General features: G+C 29.9%; 1 protein-coding gene across 2 annotated transcripts; it reads right to left on the bottom strand.

The window, feature by feature from the left end:
* Positions 1–2,305: 2,305 nt before the first annotated feature.
* LOC108484298 (equilibrative nucleotide transporter 3-like) lies at positions 2,306–6,857 on the bottom strand. 2 transcript variants are annotated; one of them, XM_017788033.2, is made up of 10 exons: positions 6,629–6,857; positions 6,445–6,514; positions 6,231–6,335; positions 4,010–4,165; positions 3,773–3,916; positions 3,593–3,698; positions 3,328–3,500; positions 3,068–3,216; positions 2,707–2,965; positions 2,306–2,617 (listed from the first exon to the last, which is right to left on the bottom strand). In XM_017788033.2, the coding sequence occupies exons 2-10, from the start codon at positions 6,484–6,486 to the stop codon at positions 2,504–2,506; spliced, it is 1,248 nt and encodes a 415-aa protein (XP_017643522.1). In that variant the 5' UTR covers positions 6,487–6,514; positions 6,629–6,857; the 3' UTR covers positions 2,306–2,503. The 2 variants fall into 2 exon arrangements, with proteins under 2 accessions (XP_017643522.1, XP_017643520.1); XM_017788031.2 differs by having other exon boundaries at positions 6,445–6,768.
* Between the last annotated feature and the right edge of the window lie 8,329 nt (positions 6,858–15,186).

Raw genomic sequence — 15,186 nt, 5'->3', positions numbered from 1 at the left:
AAACGGGGTAAGTTTATAAGTAATTAATGTTCTTAAATTCAAATGTATATATATTATATGTAGCCGAATTGAATTGTATGTATTAAAATATATGTTACCGAATTGATTTGAGCATTGGTTGACTAGTTTCGTGCATGAATTGATTTAATTACGAAGTCGTAAGCCTCGAACGAACCTTAGGAAATGTATCAAATACTGATGTCATGACATAAGGCTTTAGAGATGTGATTTCATGTAAGACCATGTCTGGGACATTGGCATCAAAGTGAGAAAATGTGTAAGACCATGTCTGGGACATTGGCATCGTATATGATTCGTATAAGACCCTGTCTGGGACAGTGGCATCGATATGTGTTAACATGTAAGACCATATTTTGGATATGGCATTGTATGAGCTTTATATGATTTCCGTGTATCCCTAACAATTCCGAATAGTTCATCGGGCAATGTCAAATCGAGACCGAAGGTGAATTTGATCTAAATAATTCAGGTACATATGAGGTTTATATATTCATTGAAAAAAAAGGCAAGTAGAGTTAATTGATGTGGTAATATGGATTATATGAGAAAAGTGATTGTATATGTGTATAAGATTAGCTAAATTTGGCCTATTCGAATTGTGTTTTATGTGTTCTTGTGATGAATAATTTGTTTATGGCTTACTAAACTTTCAAAGCTTATTTTGTGCATTCTTTCTCTGTTTTATAGATATATAAAGCTAGCTTTGAGCTCAGGGATCGTCAGGGATCATCGTCACACTATCGACCATTATTCAATACTTTTGAAGTTTGTAACTAAGACATATAGCATGTATAGGCTAGTTTTGTTATGGTTAGTTTTGAATTGTTTATAAATAGCCATGCGAAGATGTCTTGATAATGATGTTCAATATGATGTATTTTCGTTCATGATATAAACTCATTTTGGGAAGTATGTTTCATGGTATATATCTATGGTATGTTCAGTTATATGATTCGGCTTGAGTAATGATTAGTTGATGCGTGTGTTTTTGATATAATGAATATGTTCCTATAGGCTAAGTATGTATAAGTAATTGCTTGTGAAAATGGTCATTTGGTACGGTATTTAGTGGCAAAAGATGACTATGTTTATGGATGTTTGGTCGATCATTTGAGCAAGTATAATATGTCTAGTTAATAATGTTAATTAACTATAAAATGTTATAACTTATTGAGGTTAAATTTGATGACCGAATAGATGGCTAATTTATTGGTTGTGAATATGTATTTTTGGGCATGATAATTAGTCTTGTACTTTGATTTGTTATTTGTGTTCAAAAATGTTTAATGTGGCTTTAGTGTAATGCGCATGAGTTGGCAATAATTATAATTGTATTTGGTTATTAAGTGATGCTTGTTTATGTGTTTTATATATATATATATATGTATGACTATAAAGACGTGTGGATAGTTTAACTTAGATTATTGTGTGAAAGTGCATAATATACGAATTGGTTTGTTCATTAAATAGTTAATAGAGTGGGATAATTATGGCTTGGTATTTGAGATTGGAAATGACTTTTGTTTTTAGGATGATATGCGTATAATATGGAAGCATTAAAAGTATAGTTGGCCATGATGTAATGTTAACTATAGTCTTATATGTTAATGAATATTATGCCATGTGATATGGTTGGTATGGATTAAATTGCGGATGGGTATAGATAAGCAAAATGGTATGTTTAGTATTTCGATGAAGTAATGAAATTGTACTAAGGGGAGTATTAATGCATGTTTGGTACATGAGATGAAAAATGTTGGTTAATGATTTAGTCATTTGCATGCTATGAAATTTGATGCTCATAAGGTTCGAATTTTGTATATAAAATAAAGAATATGTAGTATGGTTTTTATGTAAGTTAATTGGTTTGAAAATTTGATTATATCTATGACATTGATATGGTTGAATTTTGAAGCATGGTTCGTATATGTAATATGATTAATAATACATGTTTGATTTTAATTGGTTATGTGTTTTATATTAACGAATTTGATTTGTATGAATAAGAGGATGGTTATTAATTTGAGTATGGAAAAATTTTGTAAAGGAAAATATATCACTTTATGTATGAATAGTAATTAATGATTGTTCTGAACTATATTTTGATCGGTAATGCTTTGTAACCCTAATTCGACGACGAATACGGGTGAGAGGTGTTACAATCTCCATCAACAAATGGAGGTCAAACACTTTTTTTGGTTATACTTTATTAATAGTATTTATAATTTTAATTCACTTCTTGAATGTATAACTGATTTTAAACTAATTTGCAAGTCGATTTTAATCTAACTATATTACTTTCTAAAGCTAAGTATATTACTTTTTTTAAAGAATTAGATTAAAATATTAAGCATCTCGAAGGTTGGTTATAGCGGCATGGCATTGTTCAACATTCTCACAAATTAAAAGATAAAATCTAATATTTCAGCATTTGTGAAAAATCAAATTTCTACATCAAATAACAACCTAAGCCTTGAATCTTTTAAAAGGCATTCTTTTTACCAATGAGCCACAACCAATCCAAAGAAACCCCCGCAAATATCCCAAGTAATAGACATAGCACTAGTATATTACCCAAGGCATTTTGTTCAGGCCCCTGTCAAAAGAAAACAAGAAATTTTTGTTAGAGATTACAAAGAATATTACGATAAATTTCATACTGCAACTTACTATGCCAACACTAACCTTGTAACATTTAGGTGCTGCAGTCATCACGCAGACCGTAAGGTGACCATTTGTTAATCCCAGGAATGATACGAGCAATATCATCCATCCTTGATCACCATACTTGGCAGTGAAGTAAAAAGCAGGGATCAGTAAGAAACGAGAAAGTATTGCAATCGTAAGGCCTTTCCTTGACTCTATCTTCAAGAATTTCACAAGGGGAAGATATCTTGATATCAAATCCCACACATTGTAAGATGCTATCAACACAAGTGGATACCTAGAAACACATCAATCGTATCATATTTATCTTCAAGTGGATATTTAGATCTTTAGGTAAAGCAACTTCAAATGTCATTTCACTGAATGAATGAAAACTTACCATGTACCCAACTTATGTTCACCAGTGTTTTCGTATAAGAATCCAGGGAAAATCGATAGTGTTAAGACGTATATTAGAAATAGGTCAAGCGCATAATCTATGTTTTGAATGAATAATTGTTTGTTGCTTAGCCTCTCATTCTGTTCATTCTGTGAAAATGACAAAAAAAAAAAAAAAAGAAGAATAAGAAGGAAGTTGTATTAACTTAAAGCAAGGTTAAAAGCGGTTTTGAGAAATATTTGGTAAAGGTCAGTATTTACATGGTCTTCTTTTGTTTGGATACCAGCAGCCGCAAGATCAGCTTGAACAGTTTTTGATCCTTCTAAAGCTGCCTTGGAGCGGAAGTACTTCACTATTGGCAATTTGGGGAAGAAATATGTATACAATAGGACACATAGGAACTCAAATAATGTAGAAATAGCTAGAAACAACACTGCAAAAAGGAGAGAATTTTTGTTTCAACGAACTAACAGACGTAGCCAAATTAATGACGGTTTTGTCAAATAGCAAAGAAAAGGCACATACTAGCCCCTTTACGAAGACCATTGTTAGACTTTTCAAAGGCTGCTTTTGTGATAAGCCTTAAAGCAGAGGTCAAGGCACCAGATGCAGCCAAACCAGCAAAGAAGGACTGAATCATAAAACCAACAATTAACCGTTAAATCAACTGTTAATCAAGTGTTAAAGAAAATAAAGAAAACCAACCTGGATAAAGTCAGGGAGCATGAAAGACAAATCGCCAACAATTCCACCTTGAACACAGGCATCTGCAACTCCAAAAAAAGCAACAATAACACATATACCAATGAAAGATCCAAGTCCTCCTCTCCCTGATGTAGCTAAATCTAACTATCGAAGAAATGATGGGGGGAAAAATAGAGGTTAGTTGGAGAATGAAGTGGATGATGGAGTGTGTAAAATAAAGGAGCAGTTTTACTTTACCACTAAGAGCATGAAAGTACTTGCAACGAAAAGTGAGTATCCAAATATGTTCCTCCGTCTAGTATTAATCTTTGATTCGTTGTATGCCAATATTGACATTGTTCCAAAGGCAAAGGGTTGATAAACCAGAGTAAGCACCCTTGAAGGATGGTAGTCCTTCAAATGCAAACATACACATCATCAGATTAGGAACTCATTTTTATGAGATTTGGATAATATATGTATTGAACTATTGACAGAACAACGACGTTTAATGCTTGGAATATGCAGTTAATTAACATGATAGTGAATGTATCTTTGTGACAATTAAAATGTCACCCTGTAAAACGAACTATAGTTATGAAATAGTCATTATTTATATTAAAATTATTAATTTTAAAAAATTCTTATTTGAAATTTTTAAATTAATTTTAATCTATTAACATTAAAAGTTATAACTAATATTCATAATACCAATATAAATTCACAAAAGTATAAAATTAATTTCAACATAATAAATTAAAACAGTTAATTAACTAAAATGATTAATATGAGTAAACAAATATAAACTAAGAAAATAAAGGAAGTATTCCAGAAAAAAGTAAAGAAAGTAAATATACAAAATGTGAATAAAAGACAAGCAACGAAGATAGATATAAAAGTGACAAATATGAAATAGACTGGTTTATTTCAATGTTATACTAATAAACTGATCAGATTATCAATTTTTCCTTAATTAATTCAATTGTAGGTTGAATAATAATTAAATATTAAAATATTATAAAATTCATTCAACCATCAATTTTTATGTAATAATTCATTGAAAGACTTCTAGCCTATATCAATTAATTTTTATCGAATTAATCTAATTAATTTATCTGATCTAATTCCAATAACAACAATTTATGTATCAATAATTTGTAAGAATTTTAGATAGTTAAAACAACATAAAATATTAAGAAAAAAATTATACATATATAGTTTAAAAACAAAACTAAAGATTACTTAAATACACAAGTAAATTCAGCCCTTTATGTTTATTCTAATTTTCTTTTCATTTTTAAATTTTTTCAAATATCTTTTACATTTTTCTATTTAAACAGTATCGAAAAAATATAAATTGAAGTTTTTCTTATTGCAGAATTATTTTATTTTTTTGCCACCATCTCTATTTTTAACTTTAAAAATAGAATATTTACCATTTTTAAACTTCGTATAATCTCCTTTATCCTCGTTTGTTGCAAGTAAACATATAAATCTTCTTTTATTGTTGTAAATCATCCTATTATTTTCACAAAATTCACAAAAATGGATTTATTTTATCATATTATGCATAATTGCTCATATATAAATATGTATTGTTATCAAAATATAAATTAAAGCCAGCCAAATATAATAATATTTTATGAGTTTACATCCCACTATTTATCTTTTTATTTTAATTATCCAAAAAATTTCCAAATTTAATTATAACAATTTTTTATCATCAAATTTTAATATTTATGGTTTGGGGTTTTATTAAAAATATATTTTACACGTGTTTTTCACAATTTTTGGGTTTGATTTTGTTTTAATAAAAATCTAATCATTTATCAATATAATTGTACTTATTATTTTGTAAATTTTAATCTAATTCGATATTTATCATATTGATCTAGAATATTATATATATTAATATTTATTAAATAATTGAAAGTTTTTATATAAAATAAATAATCAGAAAATTTTAAGCTACAATACAAAAATATATAAAACTGCTGTAAATGAATCCTTTCATCTAAAAATATTATATAAAAGGAAGAAAGAGAAAATAGAAGGAAATGAAGGTAATGTTGAGTTAACTTATAAATTTTTACTTGATAAATAATATTATTCTTAGAAATAAGAATAAAAATACCATTATTAAGAAATTAAGATTTAATAATAAAACACACACAAAAGCCCAGCCGGATTTTGCATAAATAGAAAAAGATCAATTGAATTTGACCATGACACAACTTTTATGAACTTATACTAATAGTCAATAAATATAACTCTACTATGGGATAAATATTAAAATTTTCATTATCTTATGTTTTAAATTCAATAAAAGAGAAAAGAATATATTATAATATCTGTGGAAAGATAAAAAGACGTAAACTTGTAATTCAAAAAAATTAAAATTTATGTTTAAAACCATATATATCATTTGAAAAAAATTAAAGAATAAACATTAAACACAAAGTAAGAAGAGTTTACTTACAGGAAACAAATTATAATAATAATCTCCCATTGTGAGCATACTATTCCAAGAGATGAGAGATCCAAATCCCAGAATCCAACAAACAATCATGGCACTCAGTTTTCCCTGATTTTTTTTTAACAATAAACTAAGTCAATAATACATGTAATTAAATTTAAAAAGATAACTCTAAGCTCATTGATAACTCAAACGAACAAGACGAGAAAGCACAAACCTCAAGCCTTGAAGGGGATTCTCCTCCATTAACATTAGTCATGTTTACTTGCTGGGTATTCTTCAAGATTCTGTCAGAAAACGAAGACCTTAACTTTGTAGGGATAATCAAAACTGGGTGTTCTTCAACCAAGGAGGGTCATAAGCAAGAATGGAAAAAAATATATATACACAGAAGAGCTTACAGTTATATTTAGAAGGATGATGTGAAGTGTGAACAGCTGAATAGTATAATAGAGGGTGTGAAAGGCAACAACATGACTTTGTAAGGGAAAAACAATAAATGAAGGAAGAGATACCATTATATAAATAAAGATTCTTTTCCCTCTCTCAAGAAAAGGAAATCCATATGTACAAAAACAAAATTGATTATAATTTATGATGGGATCCGTTTTAGATCATTATATTTAATGCATTATTTTTATTAATTATTTATCATATTAATGTTGTGGCCGAGTTAAGCTTTGCTGGATCCGTATACGAAAGTTATGGAGTTAAGGTAATTATTTATTGATATGAATAATTTAAAGGTATAATTTTAATTTTTAATATTTATATTTTTTATTTTACTCTTTATTTTTAAGTTAAATTTAGTTTTCAGAAAACAATTTAATTATTTTTATGAAAATATTAATTAAATTATTTTTAAAAAATTGTCCACATATTTTAGGCTAAATTTTTTAAAAAATTATGAACTTTATTTTATTTTTAAATTTTTTATAATTTTTAGATTATTTGTTGGCATAGCATATTAGACAAATAGTGACACGTTAGCATGAAGCGCACGTAAACTGTCATGTGAGTTGTTATGCCAATATTATTAAAATTAATATTTTAATTAATATTTTCATTTTTAAAGACTAATAATCAAATTTAAATAATAAAAATAAAAATTAAATTAATAAAAATATAAATATTAACTACTAAATTTATCATTATACTTAATTTGAAATAAAAATTTTGCTTTATATAAAAGATTCTTTCCTTATTCATGAAAATTACAAAAAAATTCCTTTTGGGATGAAATTAGTGTGATTGCTGGTGATTCCAATTAAGCAACTTGAATTATTACACTTACTTATTTAATGATATTGAAATTCGATTTATATCTAATGACTAATGATCAATATGTAGTTGAAATTTAAAAGAAAATAAATTTTAAAAGAAAAGTTACATTCAATGATTAATATTCGCAATTAAATTAATAAATATTCAAAAGGCGCAACTCAACTATAATCATCACAAACATATATATTTATTATTATTGTATTAAAAATAGGATTTAATCAAAGGAGTTAAGACGATGAGAGAAAATATTTAGTAGGAGTATTTTGTGCTCCACTGTATAAGAAAGTCAACAAGATAAGCTGAGGTATTCTTTAGTGCCAATTAATGAATGTGAACTCCAATAGGTGGAGTTGGGAGAAATGGAAATAAGGTGGAAAAGGCAGATATAAAAGAACAAAGCAGCTGTCATCGTAAATGGGCAGTAACCGAATTTTTTAAAAAAAAAATTGAGTTCAAATGAATAAAAAATAAAATCATTTTAAAATTTAACTTATTAATTTGAATTCAAAATTATCATAACTATCATTTGCAGAAGAAAGGCAAGCAATAGTTATGGACCTCCTCGGCATGTGTATCGATGGAACGATCAGCGCATAGATATTTATTAATGTAAAAGCATACCATATGATTAGATATTGATGGCCATGGAATTATGATAAGGAGTGGCCCACATGGGCAGCCTCCAAGTTTCCAAGCTAAGGCAACCTAGCGATTTACTTTAGGCTACCAAAAAAAGTAAAGAAAATTAAGGATAACCCAATGGTAAAATTAGTGGTAAATACCACTTTTTAAAAAATTTAAAAAATATATTGTTTTTAACTCTATTTAATTTTTGAATTAAGGGTAAGGATGTTGATAATTCAATTAAAATTTAATTAATCATTGAATCGATTTAATTTAGTCAATTGATTAGTGGTCAAATTTAATTTAATTAAAAATTAATTAATAATTTTTAAAATTTTAATTATCAATTAATTTAACTTAAAAATCATGCAATTAATCGAAATAAAAGTGATTAGAAAATCGTTTTTTCTTCAAGAGTTGACTGATAAAGTGGCACCTAAAATTTGAGTTTTTGCTAACTTTTTCTAATATGGAGAGTGATTGGTTCAATTGTTTTATATAAAAAGTTTAATTATGCTCCTACTTTACAGTTTTTTTTATATTTTTAATATTAGAAAGTTTAGTGGATTAAATAATCAAATGATTTTTGTTCAATTTAATTATGACATTTTAAATTAAAAATTACTTATATGGTGAATATTACTATAATAGTCTAATTTTGGGTTTAGTCGAACAGTGCTTTCGAGACTACAAATTTGAAGTCAAGAAATTATTTTTATTATTATTTTGGTGTTATAGCATGATTATATTAGTGCATGAAAATTTTGGTGAGGTAATTTTAGCATTTGTGAGCTTAATTTCGAAAAATGACTAAATCGCATAAGGGGTAAAAGTTATATTTTACTTGATAGATGTACCACATAGCTAGAAACCAAAATTGGGGGTCTTTAAAGTGCAATTAGACCCTTTAGAAGCTGATGGGCGGCCATAGGGGACAAGAAAATCAAATGGTCAAAGGAGTTGTTAACTTAATGTATGATAAAATAATACCCTAGAGACTAGCCTTGATCTTTTTCATTCTTTCTTTCTCCTCCACCAAAATTTTCAGCCATTCTAAGGGTTTTGGAAGCTTGAAATTTCAACAACTTATATCTCTCTCAAGTAAGTGATTTAGATGCGTATTTTGATAATTTTGGTACTTTTAGAACCCTTATGGCATGAGCTAGCTAATGAGGGGACCATTTTGCAAAATGGTTGATAGTCTAGGGATTTTCAATGAAAGGATTTATGATGTTTGCTGAGTTTTTATGGAAGAAAATGAATCTTAGTTGTGTAGTAACCAACTTTTGTGAAAAGACTTCTCATGAAAACCCTAATAGGACCATTTTGTAAAGTTTGTAAAATGAATAGTAATGTTGTTAAACAATGGGAATTTTGGGTCACTATAAGAGTAAAAAAGGGGTCAGCTAGGCTTAAGATTTGAAGAAATTCAATAAAAATCGATTTTCGAGCTTAGGGGTGAAATGGTCATTTTGCCAAAAATGTGAATTTATGATTGCTTAAATTTATTTAGAGGTTAAATGAGTAAATTTCATTATTTTAGATCAAGAAACACGAAAACTGGACTTAGACTAGGGGAAGGCCAAGCAAGTAGAGTAAATCGTCTAATTACCTACATTTTGTAATCTGATGTAAGTTGTATGTTAATAATGCAACTATATTGTTATGATGTGTAATTGAATTGATATTGCATAAATTGTTTTGATTGTGAATTTGAGTATGCATGTTGAGAAATTAATGAAATAAAGACTCTTGGTTGAACATTAGGAATAAATTTGTGTATTCATGCCATGACATTGGGTGATATGTGTACTAGTGTAAGACATGCCTGGGACATGCATCGGCCACATTATGAGAATCAGTGTAAGACATGTCTGGGACATGCATCGACATTGAGACGAGAGTTAGTGTAAGACATGTGTTGTAACGCCCCCACGCCGGAGACCATCACCGGAGTCGAGCTTGAGGGGTTACCGAACATAATTTATCAATTTAAGAACTTCAAATCATTTGTTTCTACATTCACAGCTTTCTAGCTACTCGCGTCACAGTTACAAGAAAAATCATATCTCGAGATACGAAACTCGAAATCAAGATCCGTAAATTTTCCCTGAATCTATACTCATATATCTATTTACTAATTTTTTTAATAGAATTTTTTATTGGTCCAATTAGTACAGTTTATTAATTAAAGTATCCCCTATTTCAGGGTTTGACTGCTCTGACCTCTGTGTATTACGAATCAGATATATCTCTATACAAAATTTCAATGACTATGAGGTTTGTTTCTATTAAAACTAAACTCAATAAGGAATCTGTACATATAAATAACAACTTCTAATTATTTTAGTAAAATTTATTATGAATTTTTAAACTCAGAACAGGGGATCCAGAAATCACTCTGGCGCTGTTTCGTAAAAGTTTAAATATCTCATAAAATATAATTTATATTCTTGTTTTGTTCAATCCATATGAAAATAGACTCATTAAGCTTCAATTTCATAACTTACTCATCATTTAGTTCTATTTATACTATTTTTAGTGATTTTTCAAATTCATGTTATTGCTGCAGCAATATTCTATTTTAAGGCAAGTTTCATCTTTCCATGAATTTTTATGAACTAGATAACCTGTTAAACTTCCATGATATTAAACATGATCTAAATTAGCCATCACCATGACTTATCAATATCAAACATTTTCTCAACCAAACATGGCCATATCATAAAATTATTTACACAAAATAGGTATATTGCTATACATGCCATACTTAAGTAATTGTACAAGCCATTTACCAAGATAAAAGTCCTTTGGATAGTGTGATCGAACTTTCGACCTGTTCCGATTCCTGAGCCGGCTTGTTCAAAACTACAGTGAATGAAAAGGAAGGAGTAAGCATATATGCTTAGTAAGTTCATATGTAAATAACAAGTAACATAACAATACAAATATACCAAACAACTTTAGCATGGTACCACCAAAACATACATCACATCTTTAAACATCATTCATCATCTTACCACCTTATCGTTGTTGTATCTATTTTCAACCCGAGGGTTAAGAACATACCTGTCCAAAGTGTCCATTTCACAACACTTACCCAAAACGTCACTTATATCTTAAGTGCTCTTCCATTAAACTAGAAATTTCACCGTTGAACACATCGAATATAACTTCGGATACATGGATAATTTGCACATAAGTGCCACATATGTAATCAAGAAATCATGTAACCCGCCCCTAAGTGAACTCGGACTCAACTGAACGAGCTCGGGCGTTCGCATCCATAAATGAACTCGGACTCAACTCAACGAGTTCGGATGCCTAGTTACATCTCACGAACTCGGACTCAACTCAACGAGTTCGGACATTTGCATCCATAAGTGAACTCGGACTCAACTCAACGAGTTCGGATGCTCAAGCATCCTAGTGACATGTCACTTGTATCCTAATCTATTCCTAAGGTTCAAACGGGCTTTTCCTCGATCTCACATTTGCCGTCTTCCATGGAATATCGGGCCGATACTCTCGTAGCAATTCATATTTATCAAGTATTAAACATAATTTGCATATTACTCAACATTAACCACAAAGCATAATATTTCACGATTAAAAATCAGCATATCATATAATTAACATTAATAACTTAAAAAAACATTTATGCTACATTATTTACACATGAACTTACCTTGGTACCAAAATATAAAGATTTTGCAATTTAGTCCACAATCTTTTCTTTTCCTCGATCACGACTTGAATCTCGTTTTTCTTGATCTATAATACCAAATTAATCGTATTTAATACATACATTTATCAAAACAGCATTTAATACTGAACTTTAAAAAATTACACTTTTGCCCTAAACTTTTGCATAATTACACTTTTGCCCCTAGGCTCTGGAATTAAACTTTATTCCTTATTCTTATGTTTTATAACATACTGATCACTTTTCCTTCTATGGCAACATCAAATTCTCTCTAACATATACTTGTGACTATTAGGTATTTTTGCCGATTAAGCCCTTTTACTCGTTTTCACTAAAAACCGAGTAGCACAAGTTGTCTAACATAATTTAAAACCCCATATTCTATCGTAAAACATCAAAATACACAAATTTCACCTATGGGTATTTTTGCAAATATAAACCCTAGGTTGAATTATTGCTAGCATAAGCTTAATCGAGCTTCCGGGATTCCAAAAGCGTAAAGAACATTAAAAGCGGGCTTGGAATCACTTACTATGGAGCTTGGAAGCTTGAAACAAACCCTAGCTATGGAGAACCCTTGAAATTTCGGCCTAATGAAGAAGATGGACAAAAATTGGCTTTTAATTTTGCTTTTAATTCATTTTAATAACTAAATGACCAAAATACCCTTACTACTAATCTTTCCAAAAATTCCTTCCATGTCCTAATTTTGTCCATGAACTTAAAATTGGTCAAATTGCTATTTAAGACCTCCTCATTAATATTCCAAAACAATTTCATACTAAAAACTTCTAGAATGCAAGTTTTGCAACTTATTCGATTTAGTCCCTACTTTCAATTTAAGCACTTTAGGCATATAATTTCATCACGAAATTTTCACACAATCATGCAATCATATCATAAACATCAAAATCATTGTAAAATAATTATTTCTATCTCGGATTTGTGGTCACGAAATCACTATTCTGATTAAGCCCTAATTCAGGATATTACAACTCTCCCCCCCTTTTAAGGATTTTCGTCCTCGAAAATCTTACCGGTAAACAGGTGTGGGTATTGGTTTCTCATAGTTTCTTTAGGTTCCCATGTAGTCTCTTCTACCCCATGCTTTTGCCACAACACTTTTACAAGTGCAACACTTTTATTTCTTAGTTGTTTGACTTCTCGAGCTAAAATCTTAATCGGTTCTTTTTCATAAGTCATATCCGATAGCAGTTCAATTTCTGTCGGTGAAATTATATGTGAAGGATCCGAACGTGTGACACCCCTAATTTGACCCTAGTCGAAAGGTGGTTTCGGGACCACAAAATCGAGTCATAAAAATAATTAGCCGTCATATTTTATGACTATTATATGTGAATACGAATGTGTGAAAGTTTTAAGCTTTGATTTAGTAAATTGCATGTGAATTTAGTCAATAGGACTTATGTGCGACACTTTTGAAATGTGATAGGTCAAAATATAAGGATCTATTAGTGCATGAAATAAAAGGGGGACTTGCATGTCAATTTCCCCTAATTTGGTAGTGGCCCATGAGCATGAGAGGGACAAAATGTTATGGGGTGAAACATGTTGGAAACATGTTGTGTTAGTGTGTTAGGGAGAAAGAATAAAATAAAGGGGTTAGTAATAAAGAAATGAAAAGGGAGGGTGATGAGAAAAACAAAAAAAAAAGGTTGTCTCATCCAAGTTCCCCCATTGCCGTGACTTGAGAAGCAAAAGAAAAGAAGAAATCGGTTCTTCTTAGTGAAATGAAAAGAAGAAGAAAGGAATGAAGCTAGAAAGGAGAGGCAGTGCATGTAGTGGAAAACCATGGAATTTGTTTGCTTAGAAGTTAAAATTTTCAAGTAGAAGGTAACTCTTCTAAACTCTCCCTTGCCCATAGCTTTTAGTTGACAAATTCTGGTTGCATTGTTGATTTGAGCTTGACGAATATGTGGGAGAAGAGAAGATTCTCTTTTCTAGTTGCAAATGTTGCATGTCTAGTAGATGAAGAGTTTCTCACTTGTGTTAAAAGAATCTAGTGAATGCTTGTGTTGTTATAATCTATTTTTGTAACTTTGGGGTTGATTGTATTTAGCTAACAAGGTAGGAGAAGGTGGTAGTAGACAAGGAAAGAGCAAATTGAATAGGTGGAATCGGTGTTGGGAACCTTGGTGAGTTTTCCTTGAACTTTTATTTTCTTGTGTTTGATAATTGTTGAAACCGTTAAATTGCTGTCCGAATTTTACCTTGTTGGTATCGTTAATTGCTGCCCTGTTCATGCTGTCTAAATGTTGTACTATTAATGCTGTCCGAATCAGCCTCCGAACGTGATATATTACAGCAATTAAGCCAAGTGTTATGGGTCCTCTTAGGCTGCCCACAACGCAACCTTTCAATACTAATGTTACCATGAATTAACCTTCAATTGATGGTGTGGTGTATGATCTCATAACTCGGTTTGGTATTGAGATAAAGATTAAATGATATGTGATTGTTAAGTGAATAATATTAGTTAAGTACTTAAGCAAATCTATTGTTTTACTTAAGCTTAAGAGCAAAGAGATCAAAGTCGGATAGGGGAAAAGAGAGTAAACGAATAGCCGTGGACATCTAATCGTCGACCACTCCCGAGGTAAGTTTTAAGTATTAAACATTGAGTAAATTCAATCATATTAGGACATAATGAGTTGATTTAATAAGATATGATGTGGCCATGATATGTCTTAAACTCAAATGGTAAGTTCATAAGTGTTTGGACTTGGAAATTTAAGAGCAAAATGTAATAGTTTGCTTGGGACAGCAGCAGTAACGTGATTTTAGAAAATCACTATAAATTTTTTGTGTGGAATTATAGGCTGAATAAAATATGTAATCAAAGCTTAGTTGGTCTAGTTTCCTATAAAAGAGACCGTGGAAGCAAAGAAATTTCCTATAAAGAGATATTTAAAGTTGTGTGGGACAGGGTCAGAATGACATCGAAATCCCCTGTTCTGTTTTGAGAAAATCACTATAATTTGTACAAAAATGGTTACAAGATAAAATTTATATGCTTAGACTCCTTAATGAGTCTAGTTTCAAATGAAATCAAATAGAACATACTTTGAATTCTGTACAATGATAATTTTGATTCGTAGTGAAGACTGGTCAGGTTAGTCAAACAGTGAAACAGGGAAACTTTAAGAAAAATCTGGTATTGATTGGCCAAACCAAAATTCTGAAAAATTTATAGATGGAAGATATACGAGTCTATATTCAGGAAAAATTAACGGCACTTCATTTGGAGTTTCGTAGCTCCATTTATGAATAATTTAATGACTGTTGCTCAGGAAAAACAGCTTGTGCTGAATTTGGGATTTTGTT

This window comes from Gossypium arboreum, chromosome 6 (assembly GCF_025698485.1).
Source record: "Gossypium arboreum isolate Shixiya-1 chromosome 6, ASM2569848v2, whole genome shotgun sequence".
NCBI lineage: Eukaryota > Viridiplantae > Streptophyta > Magnoliopsida > Malvales > Malvaceae > Gossypium > Gossypium arboreum.
The sequence above is the reverse complement of the archived record's forward strand: the minus strand, read 5'-3'. Positions and strand labels throughout refer to the sequence as shown.

Bases quoted from the DNA above. Each gene is read 5' to 3' on its own strand.
- LOC108484298 (XM_017788033.2), bottom strand. From the start codon at position 6,486: ATGACTAATGTTAATGGAGGAGAATCCCCTTCAAGGCTTGAG. The intron at 2,966-3,067 runs GTAAGTTTTCAT...ATGTGTTTCTAG, and splicing joins GAACATAAGTTGGGTACATG to GTATCCACTTGTGTTGATAG. The intron at 2,618-2,706 runs GTTAGTGTTGGC...TTCTTTTGACAG, and splicing joins CAGCACCTAAATGTTACAAG to GGGCCTGAACAAAATGCCTT.